Raw genomic sequence first — 19,761 nt, 5'->3', positions numbered from 1 at the left:
GATAAAATAAACAGGAAGTAGATTGCATTATCAGCCACAAATCTTCTTCCCTCACTAATTCATGTAATTTTTCAGGGTTCTCTTCCCTTAGGTTTGGCCTTCAGCTAACTCGGGCAATTGAATGAGTTGAAAGTCATGGTGTCCTATCCCACATCTGGGTCTAGGTTTCCTCTTATGCTCTGCCACTGCCATAAGAAGAACATGCCAGGACTAGTCTACTGGTCCCCAGAAGAAAGATGAACCTCACAGGCAGAGTTGTCAGGGTCCCTCTTAGAGCAGAGCTACCTAATAAATGAGCAGATGCAGGATTGAATGTCCTGGAGGTAGCACAGTTGGCAAACAGAAGCCAGCCAAGTTCAGCCAATCCTCAGTTAACTCACAGACACATACAATGTGGTTATACATGACATTTCTCTATAGCCTTGGGGGTTTTACATTATTCAGCAATATTTAATGAACATAAATGTGAATACAAAATATAGTCAACAATCATCATATATTCTCGAAATGTTCCAAACTATTCCTAAATAGATTTAAGGGGAGAGTGTTTTCTTTTCTCCTTAAACCTCTAATACATCTTCCCTCTCATATCCATGATAGCTTAAGTAACAGTTCATCAACACCTGAAAAGAAAAAAGATGAACTACTATGTGAAAAGTACAAGGGGAAAAATACTGGGATATGACAGACTAAAGTCAAAGATCGAAATGAAGAAAAAGCTTGACTTGGTTGAAAAACAAATAGATGCTTTAATGTAACTGGCAGAGTGAATTAAGTGGATGGCTAGGGCATAGGACAAGCAAGCCCTGTAGCACATGATTAACATTGTCTTTTTTTTTTTTAATGAAAGAAATGGGAAAACATTCTAAACAAAGGACATAGATTTACTTAGATTCTGGAAAAATTATAGTGCTTACTTTGAATCGGACTGTAGAATATTTTAACAAAATTCAGAAAAGAAATGATGTCATCATGGACAAATGTGAAACAATAGAAGGAAATGGAACAATACATGAAATAGTGCTATAAGCTGGCTACAAACTATACAGCTTTCTGTTGGAGTGGTATCAGTATAAAGAAGAAATTACAAATGACTCAATTTTTGTGTTTTTTTTTTTTATTTGACCCAGCATGTATTTGATAAGCCTGTTCATGGCACTGGATAAAGAGTTAGGGGAAAAAATTCCCTTTGAGAAATAAAAGAGTGGGAACAATCAATGATTTTGCAATGTTATGTCTGAGATGCCAAAAAAATAAATGTGGAAAATAAACTAGAAAATTAGAAATGGTTGTAGAGTTCAAATATGCTTTCTGAATAAACAGAAAATATAAATGATCAGTTAGATCAGTCTAAATGTAAGGTAATAGGAACAGTCTCATCTGGGAGAGAACTGTAAGGAAAACAGGAAGTGAAAGACTGAGTAGTAAAATCCCCAGACTTTTGAGTCTAAAGGAGTCCAGTCTTTGAATAGGAGAAGGTGTAAGAGAAAGAACAGCCCTGGAGAGAAGGAAAACTGGGAGAGTAAGGATGCACTCTTAGAAAGGAGGGTTCTAAGTGGACAGATGCCCACCAGGCTTCCCCATCCCTGGGATTCTCTAGGCAAGAACATTGGAGTGGGTTGCCATTTCCTTCTCCAATGCATGAAAGTGAAAAGTGAAAGTGAAGACGCTCAGTCTGACTCTGACTCTTAGCGACCCCATGAACTGCAGCTCACCAGGCTCCTCCATCCATGGGATTTTCCAGGCAAGAATACTGGAGTGGGGTGCCATTGCCTTATCTGGTCATCTACCTACTATCTTGCAAAACTCAAAGTCTTGCCCAGAGAAATCTAATGTATCTTGAAGAGTTTGCAACGTGATTCCAGCTGGACTCCTGTACCATTATCTACTGTTCTAAGTAAATCCAGTCTAGACTGATGAGGCTTAATGCATCACAGACGCCAGTTGCTGAGGGGTCTGCAGCAACTCCATGCTGACTTCCATCCTCTCTGTGTCCTCAGCCTCCTCGTCCACCATATTGAGGGAAACATAGCATAGGCATACTCTTTTAACAGGGTACCTAAAGCATATTGCTAAGGTATAAACATCATAAAAACCTATGGACAAACATGGTAGAAGACAGTACCACAGAGATCCAGGCTATAGAACGTCCCAAGAAATCTAGGAGCTCACTAAGTGAAAACAACATCAGAAAATAAGAGAATAAATCACTTGAAACTGTATGATCAAGACAAGGAATTGACCATTTTGGGCATTGATGGTTCTAATAGCAATTCTGTTACTTAAAGGAAATTCAACATGCAAAATCAATTTAAACCCGAAAAGATAAAGGTATAAAAGAAATCTGATTGCAAGAAACATTAGATCCAGACTCCATAGAAAAGTGGTTAAGAGAGATATCACTGGGTTTTCCCAAAGCATTAGGCCATGGCATGTTGACACTGATTTACCTTCTTTGACTTAAGTTCATATCACAAAAATATCTTCTCATAATATCCTTCCCCAGAGGCCTGATGTCAAGGATGAGTGAGGATGAAGGCTGAATTGCTAAGGAGATGTGAGCAATCTTGTCACATGAAAAGAATAACATCCTTAAAATGTAATCAGTTGGCAATCTGGTTATTACATCATCTAAAGTAACCTGTCTTTAAGAAATTTTCCATTTTGGGTTACTTTAAGAACAACAGCTACTGGATTTGAAAGTTGGACCTGAAATTGAAAATATTATTCAACCTCAACGTTTCCTGCAGCAACTATCAGCAAAGTTCAGATTGCATTGTTATCAATACGCCTCTATGAAATATAGCAGGACAAGCCCCATTTTAGAAATCTGATCATTTTATAACTGTCAGTCTGGACGAAAATGGGTTTTCTTCTGCTCATAAGCTGAACCAAGACTCTGAAAATATGTAGTCCCTTTATCAGAACAATCTCCTCTCTTTTAGGCTCTTCACACAGAGCTTACTAACAATACGTGCTAGAAATAGTGGTTAAACACTTAGAATAAATACATTTTTATCTGAAATTAAAAAAAAGAAATAGCTAACCTACGTTTAAACGGTAGGTTTAATACAAGGCATGAGTCCCAGACTTATGGTATTTACCTCTTGGTTTTCTATGTGACCTAATTCTCTTGGAAATCTACAACATACAGACTAGAAGAGCTTGGAGCGAAAGAATCTTATTCATGGGGTTGCAGTTGAATTTTGACTCAAGTAGAACTGAATAGTTCCGCTTAACTACCCTTGTATTTCTACCCAGCCATAGTGATAAAAAGTCAGAAAAGGGAAAACAGAAATGTGACAGAAAAGAACTATGCAAAATTATTTTGGAGTGTTATAAGTGAAATCATTCAATGTTAATCATTTAAAATTAAGAAGTGACTCGGGTCCCTAAAACAGTCGGATGTGACTGAGTAACGAACACTTTCACTTTCATAAAACCTGAGGGATTAGAATTTTGAGATTTTTTTGCTTCCCTGATAGCTCAGAAAACTCTACACATGGACATCACCAGATGGTCAACACAGAAATCAGACTGATTATATTCTCTGCAGCAAAAGATGGAGAAGCTCTATACAGTCAACAAAAACAAGACCAGGAGCTGACTGTGGCTCAGATCAGGAACTACTTATTACCAAATTCAGACTCAAATTGAAGAAAACAGGGAAAACTGCTAGACCATTCAGGTATGACCTCAATCAAATCCCTTATGATTATACAGTGGAAGTGAGAAATAGATTTAAGGGCCTAGATCTGATAGATAGAGTGCCTGACGAACTACGGAATGAGGTTTGTGACACTGTACAGGAGACAGGGATCAAGACCATCCCTATGGAAAAGAAATGCAAAAAAGCAAAACGGCTGTCTGGGGAGGCCTTACAAATAGCTGTGAAAAGAAGAGAAGCAAAAAGCCATGGAGAAAAGGAAAGATATAAGCTTATGAATGCAGAGTTCCAAAGAAAAGCAAGAAGAGATAAGAAAGCCTTCTTCAGCAATCAATGCAAAGAAATAGAGGAAAACAACAGAATGGGAAAGACTAGAGATCTCTTCAAGAAAATTAGAGATACCAAGGGAACATTTCATGCAAAGATGGGCTCAATAAAAGACAGAAATTGTATGGACCTAACAGAAGCAGAAGATATTAAGAAGAGATAGCAGGAATACACAGAAGAACTGTACAGAAAGGATCTTCACAACATGGATAATCACGATGGTGTGATCACTCACCTAGAGCCAGATATCCTGGAATGTGAAGTCAAGTGGGCCTTGAAAGCATCACTACGAGCAAAGCTAGTGGAGGAGATGGAATTCCAGTAGAGCTCTTTCCAAATCCTGAAAGATGATGCTGTGAAAGTGCTGCACTCAATATGCCAGCAAATTTGGAAAACTCAGCAGTGGCCACAGGACTGGAAAAGGTCAGTTTTCCTTCCAATCCCAAAGAAAGGCAATGCCAAAGAATGCTCAAACTACCGCACAATTGCACTAATCTCACACACTAGTAAAGTAATGCTCAAAATTTTCCAAGCCAGGCTTCAGCAATATGTGAACCATGAAATTCCTGATGTTCAAGCTGGTTTTAGAAAAGGCAGAGGAACCAGAAATCAAATTGCCAACAACCACTGGATCATGGAAAAAGCAAGAGAGTTCCAGAAAAACATCTAATTCTGCTTTATTGACTATGCCAAAGCCTTTGACTGTGTGGATCACAATAAACCGTGGAAAATTCTGAAAGAGATGGGAATACCAGACCACCTAACCTGCCCCTTGAGAAATCTGTATGCAGGTCAGGAAGCAACAGTTAGAACTGGACAACAGACTGGTTCCAAATAGGAAAAGGAGTACATCAAGGCTGTATATTGTCACCCTGCTTATTTAACTTATATGCAGAGTACATCATGAAAAATGCTGGGCTGGAAGAAACACAAGCTGGAATCAAGATTGCCTGGAGAAATATCAATAACCTCAGATATGCAGATGACACCACCCTTATGGCGGAAAGAGAAGAGGAACTCAAAAGCCTCTTGATGAAAGTGAAAGTGGAGAGTGAAAAAGTTGGCTTAAAGCTCAACATTCACAAAACGAAGATCATGGCATCTGGTCCCATCACTGCATGGCAAATAGATGGGAAAACAGTGGAAACAGTGTCAGACTTTATTTTTTTGGGGGCTCCAAAATCACTGCAGATGGTGACTGCAGCCATGAAATTAAAAGATGCTTACTCCTTGGAAGAAATGTTATGACCAACCTATATAGCATATTCAAAAACAGAGACATTACTTTGACAACTAAGGTCTGTCAAGTCAAGGCTATGGTTTTTCCGGTAGTCATGTATGGATGTGAGAGTTGGATTGTGAAGAAGGCAGAGTGCCGAAGAATTGATGCTTTTGAACTGTGGTGTTGGAGAAGACTCTTGAGAGTCCCTTGGACTGCAAGGAGATCCAACCAGTCCATTCTGAAGGAGATTAGCCCTGGGATTTCTTTGGAAGGAATGATGCTAAAGCTGAAACTCCAGTGCTTTGGCCACCTCATGCAAAGAGTTGACTCATTGGAAAGACTTTGATGCTGGGAGGGATTGGGGGCAGGAGGATAAGGGGACGACAGAGGATGAGATGGCTGGATGGAATCACCAACTCGATGGACGTGAATCTGAGTGAACTGCGGGAGTTGGTGATGGACAGGGAGGCCTGGCGTGCTGCGATTCATGGGGTCTCAAAGAGTTGGACATGACTCAGCAACTGAACTGAACTGATAGCTCAGGTGGTAAAGAATCTGCCTGTAGTGCAGGAGACCCCAGTTTGATTCCTCGGAAAGGAAGATATCTGGAGAAGTGATAGCTACCCACTCCTGTGTTCTTGGGGTTTCCTTGTATCTCAGCTGATAAAGAATCCACCTGCTATGTGGGAGACCTAGGTTTGATCCCTCGGTTGAGAAGATAGGGAAAGGTTACCCACTCCAGTATTCTGGCCTGGAGAATTCCAAGATCCATGGAGTTGCAAAGAGTCAGACACAATTGAGTAACTTTCACTTTTACTTTACACAGTGTTACACTAGAAGTAAGTAGTTACTTTTTTTTTTTTTTAAATTTTATTTTATTTTTTATTTATTTATTTTTTTTAATTTTAAAATCTTTAATTCTTACATGCGTTCCCATACATGCCCCCCCCCACCTCCCTCCCCACAACATCTCTCTGGGTCATCCCCATGCACCAGCCCCAAGCATGCTGCATCCTGCGTCAGACATGGACTGGCGATTCAATTCTTACATGATAGTATACATGTTAGAATTCCCATTCTCCCAAATCATCCCACCCTCTCCCTCTCCCTCTGAGTCCAAAAGTCCGTTATACACATCTGTGTCTTTTTTCCTGTCTTGCATACAGGGTCGTCATTGCCATCTTCCTAAATTCCATATATATGTGTTAGTATACTGTATTGGTGTTTTTCTTTCTGGCTTACTTCACTCTGTATAATTGGCTCCAGTTTCATCCATCTCATCAGAACTGATTCAAATGAATTCTTTTTAATGGCTGAGTAATACTCCATTGTGTATATGTACCACAGCTTTCTTATCCATTCATCTGCTGATGGACATCTAGGTTGTTTCCATGTCCTGGCTATTATAAACAGTGCTGCCATGAACATTGGGGTACATGTGTCTCTTTCACTTCTGGTTTCCTCGGTGTATATGCCCAGCAGTGGGACTGCTGGGTCATAAGGTAGTTCTATTTGCAATTTTTTAAGGAATCTCCATACTGTTCTCCATAGTGGCTGTACTAGTTTGCATTCCCACCAACAGTGTAGGAGGGTTCCCTTTTCTCCACACCCTCTCCAGCATTTATTGCTTGCAGATTTTTGGATCGCAGCCATTCTGACTGGTGTGAAGTAGTTACTTTAAAAACAAAATGTTCTTTGGTAAGGAATGAATATTGATTCAATAGTATCAAATAAACTGATTAGAGAATGCTTAAGAGAGAGATTAGAGGTGGTTGGTGGGGAAAATTGTACTCACAGTACGTTTCTGCATAGGTTGGTTCTTGAAGATAAATAAAGAGTTGAGAAAAATGACAAGGGGATTTACCCAAAACAAATTTCCCAATTTTCAGATATAGTGGTGATTTAGTCATTCAGTCATGTCCCAGTCTTGCAACCCCATGCACTATAGCCTCCAGGCTCTTTTGTCCCATACTATTTTCCAGGCAAGAATACTGGAGTCGTTGCCATTTCCTATCCAGGGGAAGGCAATGGCACCCCACTCCACTTCACTCTTGCCTGAAGAATCCCACGGGGAGAGGAGCCTGGTACGCTGCAGTCCATAGGGTCGCTAAGAGTCGGACACGACTGAGCAATTTCACTTTCACTTTTCACTTTCATGCATTGAAGAAGGAAATGGCAACCCACTCCAGTGTTCTTGCCTGGAGAATCCCAGGGACGGGGGAGCCTGGTGTGCTGCCATCTATGGGGTTGCACAGAGTCGGACATGACTGAAGTGACTTAGCAGTAGCAGCAGCAGCACCCAGGGGATCTTCCTGACCCATGGATCAAATCCACATCTTCCGTGTCTCCCCCATTGGCAGGCAGATTCTTGACCACTAGGGCCACCTGGGAGGCCCATTTTCAGATATCATAGAGGTACATCTTCTACATCCTTTTCCTCAGTGCTTAACAAGCTGCATATTTTGGCCTCAATTCATGCACAATGTAAATGTGAATTTTATGGAAATTTGTTCCTAAAATAGATCTAGCATATCTGTTAAAATGGCACTGAGCAGTGCTAAGAGAATGAACAAGCTTCCCAGGTGGCTCAGTGGTCAAGAATCTGCTTGCCAGTACCTGTCAATGTCAGAGACACAGATTCCTAATATTACCCTTTATACATATTCCCAATATTATGTTTGAAATTTGTCAGAATAATTCCAGAATAGACTTTATTTTTCATAGCTTGTGCTTAGTTTACACCTCTCTTTCATTGAGGGATATCTAAACACTGTCAAAAAGGACAAGTGTACACTTTTTACAGTATTTTATTTAGCTTATAGTTCTGGAACTAATTTTAAGGTGTAATACAGTTATGATTGTTTTTATCACTCACTTTTTTTAGACTTCAGTTTGAATCTAAGAAAAATGCAGTTTGTGGTACATCCAGCTGACACTTTGGGCAAATCCACAGGTATATGTAGCAAAAACAGTTAGCCTGGCTGTTCATTTGGAAGTTAGTTAGGGAGGAAATGTTTAGGCAGTTTCAAGGGCTACTCTGATATGATGATTGCATGTGTGCATGCTAAGTCACTTCAGTCCTGTCGACTTTTTGCAACCCTATGGACTGTAGCCCTCCAGGCTTCTCTGCCGAGGGGATTCTCCAGGCAAGAATAATTGAGTGGGTTGCAATTCCCTCCTTCAGAGGATCTTCCCGACCCAGGGATTGAACCTGTGTTTCTTATGTCTCCTGTGTTGGCAGGAGAGTTCTTTACCATTAGCGCCATCTGGGAAGCTTGATATGATGACTGTATGTGTGTGCTTAGTCACTCAAGTCATGTCCAACTCTTGCGATGCCATAGACTGTAGTCTCCCAGGCTCCTCTGTCCATGAGATTCTCCAGGCAAGCATACTGGAGTGGGTTGCCATTTCCTTCTCCAAATCACATTATAATTCAACCACGACTATAAGTTCACTGTATCCTTCATGAACTAGGTATCTGAATGATCTTTATGCTAAGTGCTACTTAGGAAGTTATATGATCACTGATCAACAAGATGTTGCCGCTGAGGGACTGGCGATCCCCTGGCTATAGATCAGAGGAAGTGCAATTAAGTTTGCGCTATCTCAGATTTGTCCAGTAGTTCCTTATAGTGTTTTAACTGTTCAATTCCATATTCAATCCATGTCTAATTTCATGTTGGCTGAGAAATGGGTTCATTTAACACTTGCAAACTTGTATGTGTTTATAAACCTAGATTATCATTTTTATTCCTACAGCTACTCTCTGTTTCTGCCATTCAATATATGCGCCTTCATATTTCTAGTAAATACATTTTAATGTGATGAGCAAAGTGGAAAGAAAGTGCATTGCATTGAAATATGATAAAATTTTATTGTTAGAATTTCTGGGCAAACAAATTACAAACAAGTTTTGGCCATAGGATGCAGTTAATCTCAAAGAATTTTCTTCAACAGAAGCTACCTATAGGCATGAAAGTGAAGTGAAGTGAAGACACTCAGTCATGTCCGACTCTGTGCGACCCCATAGACGGCAGCCCACCAGGCTCCCCCATCCCTGGGATTTTCCAGGCAAGAACACTGGAGTGGGTTGCCATTGCCTTCTCCAACCATTCAAAATAATTATTAATCATGTTAAAGTACATTAGAAAAGTTATTTTTTACTTCAGTAACAAAAAATTTCAGTCCTCAGAGGCACTTATTATTTTTATTACAGTCTATCTATTTCACCATAAAAATTAATTTAAAACTTGTATAATGGAAATCTATTTTTACAGTGCTATATTTGAAGAAACATTAGTTGGATAAAATAATAGAAGATGCCTTTCCATTGTCATACTTCTGATACCTATACATATAGAATGTGAGTGGTGAAGTTAATATACTTGAGATCTTGCCTCCCAAACAGCTGTTTTCATAAGTTTTACTGACCATGATCAATAGGCGGGATAAAGTATAATCAATATACACCCTGTAGGATATTACAGCAGCTTAGCCTCATCTTTAATTTAACAAAAAGTCACACATCTGCAATATAGCTCAGATTCATTAAAAAAAAGTTAAGATTCCCTTGGCTCACTTTGGGGATGCAATTTATTCCACAAGTCATGCATCCAGAAAATAATCTTTCCAAAAGAAAAAAAATAGAACTTAGGGATCATTTGTCACTTGATAATGTACTGTGCTTAATAAAATGGGCAGCACATATAGCACATAGATATTTTAGAAAGCTTTTTAACTTCCTGTACTGAAACCTTGATCCAACACAACAACAGCACCTAAAGAAGTGAAATCTCTGCACAAAAAATAAGTTTCCATCTGTTATTTATGCCTTTAAGTAACTAAGATTTTAAAAATTCCAGTAATCTTGAGTTCTGGAAATGCTCTGGCACCATTTTAAGCATTGTCTTCTTTCTTTGTAAAATTCACATGAAAGCTATTTCAATGTTTTAGTCTCCAGTCAGTAGACTAATAAACATCACTAAGCAAGGATTTAGATATTCATTCCAGAACTAAATTAATTGTACATGCCCAACCAGAACTCAGATTCTCCTTTTGGTGTCAGGACCCTGATCAAGAGTGGTTAACACCACATGCTAAGTTCAGTTCAGTTCAGTTCAGTCACTCAGTCGTGTCTGACTCTTTGTGACCCCATGAATCGCAGCACACCAGGCCTCCCTGTCCATCACCAACTCCCGCAGTTCACTCAGATTCACGTCCATCGAGTCAGTGATGCCATCCAGCCATCTCATCCTCTGTCGTTCCCTTCTCCTCCTGCCCCCAATCCCTCCCAGCATCAGAGTCTTTTCCAATGACTCAACTCTTCGCATGAGGTGGCCAAAGCACTAGAGTTTCAGCTTTAGCATCATCCCTTCCAAAGAAATCCCAGGGCTGAACTCCTTCAGAATGGACTGGTTGGATCTCCTTGCAGTCCAAGGACCTGTCAAGAGTCTTCTCCAACACCACAGTTCAAAAGCATCAATTCTTCAGCTTCAGCCTTCTTCACAGTCCAACTCTCACATCCATACATGACTACTGGAAAAACCATAGCCTTGACTAGACGGACTTTAGTCAGCAAAGTAATGCTCTGCTTTTGAATATGCTATCTAGGTTGGTCATAACTTTCCTTCCAAGGGGTAAGTGTCTTTTAATTTCATGGCTGCAGTCACCATTTACAGTGATTTTGGAGCCCAAAAAAATAAAGTCTGACACTGTTTCCACTGTTTCCCCATCTATTTACCATGAAGTGATGGGACCAGATGCCATGATCTTCGTTTTCTGAATGTTGAGCTTTAAGCCAGCTTTTTCACTCTCCTCTTTCACTTTCAAGAGGCTTTTTAGTTCCTCTTCACTTTCTGCCATAAGGGTGGTGTCATCTGCATATCTGAGGTTATTGATATTTCTCCTGGCAATCTTGATTCCAGCTTGTGTTTCTTCCAGTCCATCATTTCTCATAATGTCCTCTGCATATAAGTTAAATAAGCAAGGTGAAAATATACAGCCTTGACGTACTCCTTTTCCTATTTGGAACCAGTCTGTTGTTCCATGTCCACTTCTAACTGTTGCTTCCTGACCTGCATACAGATTTCTCAAGAGGCAGGTCAGGTGGTCTGGTATTCCCATCTCTTTCAGAATTTTCCACAGTTTATTGTGACCCACACAGTCAAAGGCTTTGGCATAGTCAATAAAGCAGAAATAAATGTTTTTCTGGAACTCTCTCGCTCTTTCCATGATCCAGCGGTTGTTGGTAGTTTGATCTCTGGTTCCTCTGCCTTTTCTAAAACCAGCTTGAACATCAGGAAGTTCAACCCTTTGGTAAATCTGAGCCCCACATTTAAAAATGTTCAGAGACCTTCTGTGTCTTTATTGAAGCATGGTAGAAGAGATCACATTTTATCCAGTCTCTAGAGTTGTCAGTTGTGTGACTGGGTGCTGAATTTTCAGCCATATTAGTCTACGATCTTTCATCTCTATAAGAACAGATTTGTCTTGGACATCTTTAGGTCCCTTTACATTTGCAAATGCCATAGTCACATGTCACTTAATAGTAAAGTTATTGGTCTCTCTAAATGTACCAACTTGGCTGTACATAATTTGTTGAATCACAAAACAGGAGTCTAAGACAAACACCTGCAGTCTTAATGGAAGCCGCACTCAGTTTGCATGAAATATCCTTAATGAGTTATCTCCTTTGTATCAGAAAACTATGACAGCTTTTATGAGGGTATATTAAGACTTTCTATTAAAGGCTTAATTACAATATTGACTCATTTGATCTATAGAATAAAAACTCACTTTAATATGAGTACATTTTGGAACATATTTTCTGAGTATTTTTGCCTTCTTTTCAGAAGTTTGAGTCCTATATTCAAAATTTTTAATCAAATGTTTACTTTCCTTTTCAAGTTTGCTATATGACCTTGTTATCATTTTGAAATCTCTCTCTCTCTTTTTTTTTTTTTTGTTAATTTTAAGAGGTATTTCTAACTGCCGTCTCATCATAAGCTATATGAAAATCTCAGGAAAGTGTAAGAAATTAAGCACCATAATAAGAATGCAGTGAACATACTTGAAGCATTTGTTCTCTGAGGCTACAATTAAACTCAAAATCAACTAAGTAAACACTCCTAATGCTCTTCAACTATTCTTTTCCTAAGGATATTTTAGAAAATTTTTTTTAATTTGGCAGCTATTTCCAAACCTGATCACAATTTTATTTCTTATTTTAGCATATAAATTGGCTATTGTTTCCTAAATAATGTTATGCTAAGCATTTAAAACAATTACACAAGATATTTAATATTTCCTTCTGATGGCTTAAAGTTATTATGCAAAAAAAATATTAAAATATTACCAATAAGCAAATAAATAGATAAATTCAGATTATAAATCAGAGTAGGAAAGGGCAGATTTACTCATATAAATTCACACTAAAGCTCTTCACTGGATAAGAATCATTGATTGAGGACTTTAGTAATTTTCTTTATATTGCAGTAAATAAAATTATATGTCTTTGATTTTACAATATGGAGAAACTCTAAAATTAAAAAGAGTTTTTCATGGGATGCTAGAGTTAGAAATGGAACTCTTTTCAGCATCTCTTTTCTCCAGAGTATGTAACACATCTGAACATAAAACATTCATTTCCAACTACATGATATTTGACTTCTTTAATGCAGTTTACACTGTTATTATTTGAAACACATGAGAAGCAGTTAGGGGCTTTAAAAAAACAGGGGTTTTATTAGTGAAGCAAAACTGAATTTAAATTCTGGATCTGCCACTGTATCACTGTGTAAAATTGGCCAAAATTCCCGTCTGCACCTTGACTATAGAATGGGACTAATACTGCAGCCTCACTAGGTCTGTTACAAAAATTTGGGGCATGTTATTACAACCCCCTGGCCCACAGATCAGTTCAGTTCAGTTCAGTTCAGTCACTCAGTCATGTCAGACTCTTTGCGACCCCATGAATCGCAGCACGCCAGGCCTCCCTGTCCATCACCAACTCCCGGAATTCACTCAGACTCACGTCCATCGAGTCAGTGATGCCATCCAGCCATCTCATCCTCTGTTGTCCTCTTCTCCTCCTGCCCCCAATCCCTCCCAGCATCAGAGTCTTTTCCAATGAGTCAGTTCTTCACATGAGGTGGCCAAAGTACTGGAGTTTCAGCTTTAGCATCAATCATTCCTTCCAAAGAACACCCAGGGCTGATCTCCTTTAGAATAGACTGGTTGGATCTCCTTGCAGTCCAAGGGACTCTTTCAGATGCAACAATTCTTTGGTGCTCAGCCTTCTTCACAGTCCAACTCTAACATCCATACACGACTACTGGAAAAACCATAGCCTTGACTAGACAGATCTTTATTGGCAAAGTAATGTCTGTGCTTTTAAATATGCTATCTAGGATGGTCATAACTTTCCTTCCAAGGAGTAAGCGTCTTTTAATTTCATGGCTGCAATCACCATCTGCAGTGATTTTGGAGCCCCCAAAAATAAAGTCTGACACTGTTTCCACTGTTTCCCCATCCATTTCCCATGAAGTGATGGGACCAGATGCCATGATCTTCGTTTTCTGAATGTTGAGCTTTAAGCCAACTTTTTCACTCTCCTCTTTTACTTTCATCAAGAGCTTTTTAGTTCCTCTTCACTCTCTGCCATAAGGGTGGTGCCATCCTCATATCGGAGGTTATTGATATTTCTCCTGGCAATCTTGATTCCAGCTTGTGTTTCTTCCAGCCCAGCAATTCTCATGATGTACTCTGCATATAAATTAAATAAGCAGGCTGACAATATACAGCCTTGACCTACTCCTTTTCCTATTTAGAACCAGTCTGTTGTTCCATGTCCAGTTCTAACTGTTGCTTCCTGACCTGCATATAGGTTTCTCAAGAGGCAGGTCAGGTGATCTGGTACTCCCATCTCTTTGAGAATTTTCCACAGTTTATTGTGATCCACACAGTCAAAGGCTTTGGCATAGTCAATAAAGCAGAAATAGATGTTTTTCTGGAACTCTCTTGCTTTTTCCATGATCCAGCGGATGTTGGCAATTTGATCTCTGGTTCCTCTGGCCCACAGATAGCAAGCAATAAATAGTGACACGATGCAGGATCACATTTCCAGAAAGCTCTCTAGCTTCTCTTGTGCATCATAGGAGTGCTCATATGTCAGCAGCTACTAAGGAAATTCCTGAATTCCTTTTGCAAAATTCCAGCAAGTGAGCACAGACTTTTTAAACAAAGGTTTCTTCACTTTTGGTAAATAGCCCAGTTCTGATTTTTATTTTTAAGAGAGTTGATGGTGATATTGCTGCAAATTGCACATCCTTGTTTTGAGTTAAAAGAGACAAAAGCAGGACATGGTCTGCTCTTAAAAATCTGAAGGATCTTACTAATAGTTTAGAAAATTGAAAATACAAAAGACAAGTAAGGAAGCTTTTCACAAATGCCTGTAAGGCTAAAACTCCCTTTCATTATCCATGCTACAGAGTTGGAGTTAATTGCATTTCAGGGCACAAGGCAAGGTACATCTTTTCAGTGTGCACTTCCTTAATTAGTACAAACATTTGGTCCCTGGGAAAGGTAGAAGAATAAGGATTGCTTTTGTATTTGTTAATGTTTTCTGTTTTTTATTCCCTGTTAGCACCTAGAGGCCCATGTGAATGACACATTTTTATTAAAGTCAAGAACAAATATTATGTAAATTATGCCCCCAAACACCAGCTATGCAGTCTGATTATTTTAAGACAGCTTCGGAAGGATTCATTTTAGTTGTCTAACCAAAACAAAGCTGAAAGAAAAATGTACATTCTAATGGGTCTGTGCTTCTCAATATCTGCATTTAGAGACATATACCCATCAGTTTTGCATAGCAACAACTGGGCATATGTGTGTAACATACCTGGTGTTCAATTAAATGCCCTCAATAATATAGAGCAACTACAGAGGCAAACAGCACTATAAATGGAACAATTATATATAAGTAATTTTTGCTAAATAAAATGCATAAGTTGAAACATTCATAACATATGCATATGGGGTATGCATTGCCCCAAAATATTTTTCAACATTTACCATGAGTATAATTAGCACCCCAATTTTACCAGCATACTACCCAGTTTGGTTTATTCTGTGTGAGGGTTTTTTGACCTCAGCACTATTGATATTCTGGACCAGAAAATTCTTTGTTGTGGGGACTCACTTGTGAGTGGGAAGATGTTCAGGACCACCCCTGACCTCTGCCTGAAAATGAGAATAATATTCCTCCCTCAGTTGTGACAACCAAGCACTTCTTCAGACATTGCCAAATGTCCCCAGGTAGGGGGTACTTTGGGGCTTCCTAGGTGGCTCAGTGGTAAAGAATCTGCCTGCCAATGCAGGAGACACAGATTCCATCCCTGGGTCAGGAAGATCCCCTGGAGAAGGAAATGGAACATACTCCAGTATTCTTGCCTGGGAAATCCCATTGGCAGAGGAGCTCAGTGGGCTATAGTCCATGGGGTTTCAAAGGAACTGGATTTGACATGACTAGTAACTAAATAACAAAAGCAGAGAATTTGCCCTTGGATGACTACTATCTTATGTGGAATCAGTTTTTGTTTGTTTGTTTGTTTATTGGGATATACAGAAGCAACACTGAGAGAAAGTCTGCCACTGACCTCAATGTTTCCTCCTTTGGCATATCTTTTGGGAACATACATTCCTCCCTTCACAGCATTTTGACATTTTGAAAATCCATTATTATTTATTTTAAAATGTACATCTTCCTATCACTGTGTTTATTAAACTCACTTATGCATTTCTGATTTCTCTTTTTCCCCCACTGACATTGCTGTCAGGATGAATTTCCAAGATGTTAGCTTAGTGCAAAGCCTTTGTACAATCTCTCTTGAGCTTCTTTTTACAACCTCATTATTTGCCATTCCCTCACAGGTAACCTAAGCTCCCTGTGTACACAACAAACCGCAGTTATTTTCCCTATCCTTCTCCTGTTTAATCCTTAACCTGGGTTTTGAACTTCAATTCAGTCTTCCTCAACTCATTCCCTCTAGAAGATATCAGGTACACTTGTTCCCTGCATTTGTATTAGATCTTTATTCTCTCTCTCCACTGGACTTCAATCTGCTCTGTGTGTGTGTGTGTGTGTGTGTGTGTGTGTGTGTGTGTTTAATTTCTTTATCATGAGGAATATTGTAATATTTGCATATGATACGGTGCTTTAGATATCACTTTAGATTCCACGTACCTCCTGCTGCTTTTAATCACAAATATAGAATGTATCATTGATATCAAGCTTTAGTTTTAAAAAGAAAGTCTTACTCGTCTTTATCAAATATTTTCACATCAAACTCACAGCATGAAATTTTTTATTCTCAAAAGATGTTGGCTCTTTTAGGTAAATTGCCACTGATTTGTAAGTATCCTTTATAATGCTTGGAGAAGGAAATGGCAACCCAGTCCAGTAGCTTTGCCTGGAGAATCTGAAGGACAGAGGAGCCTGGTGGGCTACAGTCCATGGGGTCACAAAGAGTCAGGTACGACCCAGCGAGTAACACTTCCACACTTTATGATGTTAGCTTTTCATGTAGTTAGTTTTAAAGACACATTTCCCTTATGAAATGCATATGGCCTTCTATGGAATGATGAAGCATAGTGGGTTTTCTTGTGGTTGAACAAATAAGTATGTCAACTTCTGCTTGGAACCCTTAATTAAAGATCAACATTCACAACTGAATTCATTCATTTTGTTTTGTATACTTTGCCTATCCTGCTTCTAGCAATGTTGAGTTCTTGTTCTCAGTGTGACAGGAGGGTTATCAACTAACACGGTTACTTTTCTACATTCACAGATGAAACAGAATTATTAAACACATAACTTTGTGCTCTGAACATTGTTTCTCTCCATACGTGAGTGTTCTGGTCATTTCTTTTAAATTTCAAAAGAATCATTCTTATATAACAGGAAATTGAAACCCTTTACATAGATTTCATAGATTCTGAGGAGACTATTTATCATACTAGCTTTTGTTAAAATGGATGAGAACTAAAGAGAGTGAGAATATAGCCTTGATGGGAAAAAGCAGACAGATTTATTAAGGATTTCAGACCTTCTAGGGCCTTAGAATTATCCAAGGGTATATATACAAGGTAACTAAAGAGTTTTATATATTTACATAGTTCTTTGATTTTTATCATAATTAAGATACACAAATCTTTCTGATTATGCAAGGAAAGCTTTAATTATCTCTGTGCATGACATGCCACAATAACGTTGGTGAGCACTTACTGTGTTAAGTACTTTCTGTCAATGTAATTTAATTCTGTCAACATATTCATGCAATATTATTATTTCTTATCCATTTACTTGATATTGAGAGTTAGCAAGGTAAAATGACTGCATAAGATTACACAACTAGTAAACCAAGTCACCAGAATTCTCATATTGGTCTTCCTGTCATTAGAGGTGAGTCTCTAACTTGCCTTAAGTTTCAGGAGCTGGTGATGGGCAGGGAAGCCTGGTGTGCTGCAGTCCATGGGTTTGCAAAGAGTCAAGTATGACTGAGCAACTGAACTGAACTGAACTGAACCTGCCTTGGACGAGTTAGCATTTATTGAGTGGCTATTAGATGCAGGCCACTTGTCTTGGAACTTAGAGCACATTGCTTGATAAATAATCATAATAAGTCTGAGAGATATATATTAGTGTTCTTCTTTTAGAAATGAGTAGATAATTTCCCAAAGGTTTACCACATTATGACAGAAGAAGGACTCAGAGATGAATGCTATTCCCAAATGCTCACCTTTTTTTCACTGTATTTATATTCCCTATTACTAAGGTACCAAAGAGTTTCTAGTCTGCACTGAAATATTTCTCTATGAATTTTTCCAGTCAATAATGCCCCCATCTATGATCAAATGAAAAAAAAATCATCTGTGCGGTCACCAATATATTCATAAAGATAGCTACATGTCTGCTAAATTTGACAGAAACCCATCTGTTATTTACTCAGTTAATGAAATAGATGATACTATCATTGAATTGCATTAATGGAAAATGACATGGAAAATAAACATTTTAAATATTATTTATCCATTTAAAATTATTATCAGAGACAATAAAATCTTCGTATGTCTAAAAGGAGAAAGTATACCATACCTTACTAAGCTATTAGCACTGTCAGGATCTTGGGCCAAAACTGTGCCAACAACTGTCCCGATCTTGGCATTTTCATAGACTTCCATGACATAGGAAGGCATGGAAAATAGTGGTGGTTCATCTACATCCCCAACAATGATCTTCAGCATGGTAGCATCTTTAAAAGGACCCAAGTGAGAAAAGCGAAAATCAAGATGTGTATTGGCTCCTTCTATGTTGAGGGTATATGACTTCTTTTTCTCATAGTTCAGTGGCTGTGGGGAAAAAATAAGATTTCCAATATTATGAGTCCCATCACTTTTCAAACAAATATTTCCTTTTCCATTTTTGAAACAAACAAACATGGATACGTTTAGGTAGATCTATCCACTCATAAACTATGAAGTTTGTCTTAGCAGTAATATCTACAGTAGAAATCATGGAAACTCAAATCTGAAACAACAGTGATTTTTCACAGCCATAAGTATGATGATAATTAGGGACAAAAGAATATTTGCCCCAGTCAAGCTAATATTGCTTTTTGGGGAATCTCTTCAAGCAACTTTTTTCTATCTCCTGTTCAACTTAAGTCATTAACTTTTAAAAATATTTGCTGTGTGGATGTTCAGTCTCTCAGCTGTGTCCAACTCTTTGTGACCCCATGGACTGGAACCCACCAGCCTCCTCTGTCCATGGGATTGTCCCAGTAAGCATACTGTAGTGTGTTGCCATTTCCACCTCCATGGGATCTCCCCAACCCAGCGAGGGAACTTGCATCTTTGGCACTGCAGGTGGATTCTTTGCTCCTGAACCAATGGGGAAATGTTTTCTACCAATCTGCTAAATTGAAAAAGTACTGTTTTGTTTGTTTGCTTTATACTTAATCTATCTTATACCACTGATTTTTATCTATCATCATCTTATTTTTACCTTGCTGGTCTTAAACTTGATATCTTATTTTAAAATCCGACAAATGTTCAAGCTTTCAATTAACATTATCTTGAAATTTTAGCAAAAGGTTTTATACAGACTTCTAAAGTTCATTTTTATAGTTTTAATTGTAATTATTTACTTTTTTTTTGCTTGTAATACCATTTCATATATTTATTTTGGTTTACATTTCCTTTATTATGATAGTTTTATCCACTTTGTTTTTTCAATTGTAGTATTCTGCTTGTTTACACCATTTATCTTTTTAGCTTTGAATCAGCATTAATAGATTCTCTGTATCTTTCTAGTTATTTTTTCCTATTTAAAAAAATCATCCAGATAATATTTATGTATCTTCTAATAATATATTTATCAGGAGCCATGAATTTGACTTCACATACAATAATGAAGAACTAGATCAATCTTGGTGTTTTGTCCAAGAGAATATATGGTTTATTATAGGATACAAAATAGTAAACA

The 19,761-nt window shown here is 38.4% G+C and overlaps 1 protein-coding gene across 6 annotated transcripts in view; it reads right to left on the bottom strand.

Moving 5' to 3' along the window:
• CDH18 (cadherin 18) overlaps nucleotides 1–19,761 on the bottom strand; it is a 1,280,123-nt gene that overhangs the window by 89,618 nt on the left and 1,170,744 nt on the right. For all 6 annotated transcript variants that reach the window (XM_060400264.1, XM_060400265.1, XM_027980148.3 and 3 more), the window contains one exon: nucleotides 18,373–18,626. In XM_060400264.1, the coding sequence (XP_060256247.1) occupies nucleotides 18,373–18,626 (254 nt within the window). The remainder of the gene's footprint in view (nucleotides 1–18,372; nucleotides 18,627–19,761) is intronic.

This window comes from Ovis aries, chromosome 16 (genome assembly GCF_016772045.2).
Source record: "Ovis aries strain OAR_USU_Benz2616 breed Rambouillet chromosome 16, ARS-UI_Ramb_v3.0, whole genome shotgun sequence".
Lineage (NCBI taxonomy): Eukaryota > Metazoa > Chordata > Mammalia > Artiodactyla > Bovidae > Ovis > Ovis aries.
The sequence above is the reverse complement of the archived record's forward strand: the minus strand, read 5'-3'. Positions and strand labels throughout refer to the sequence as shown.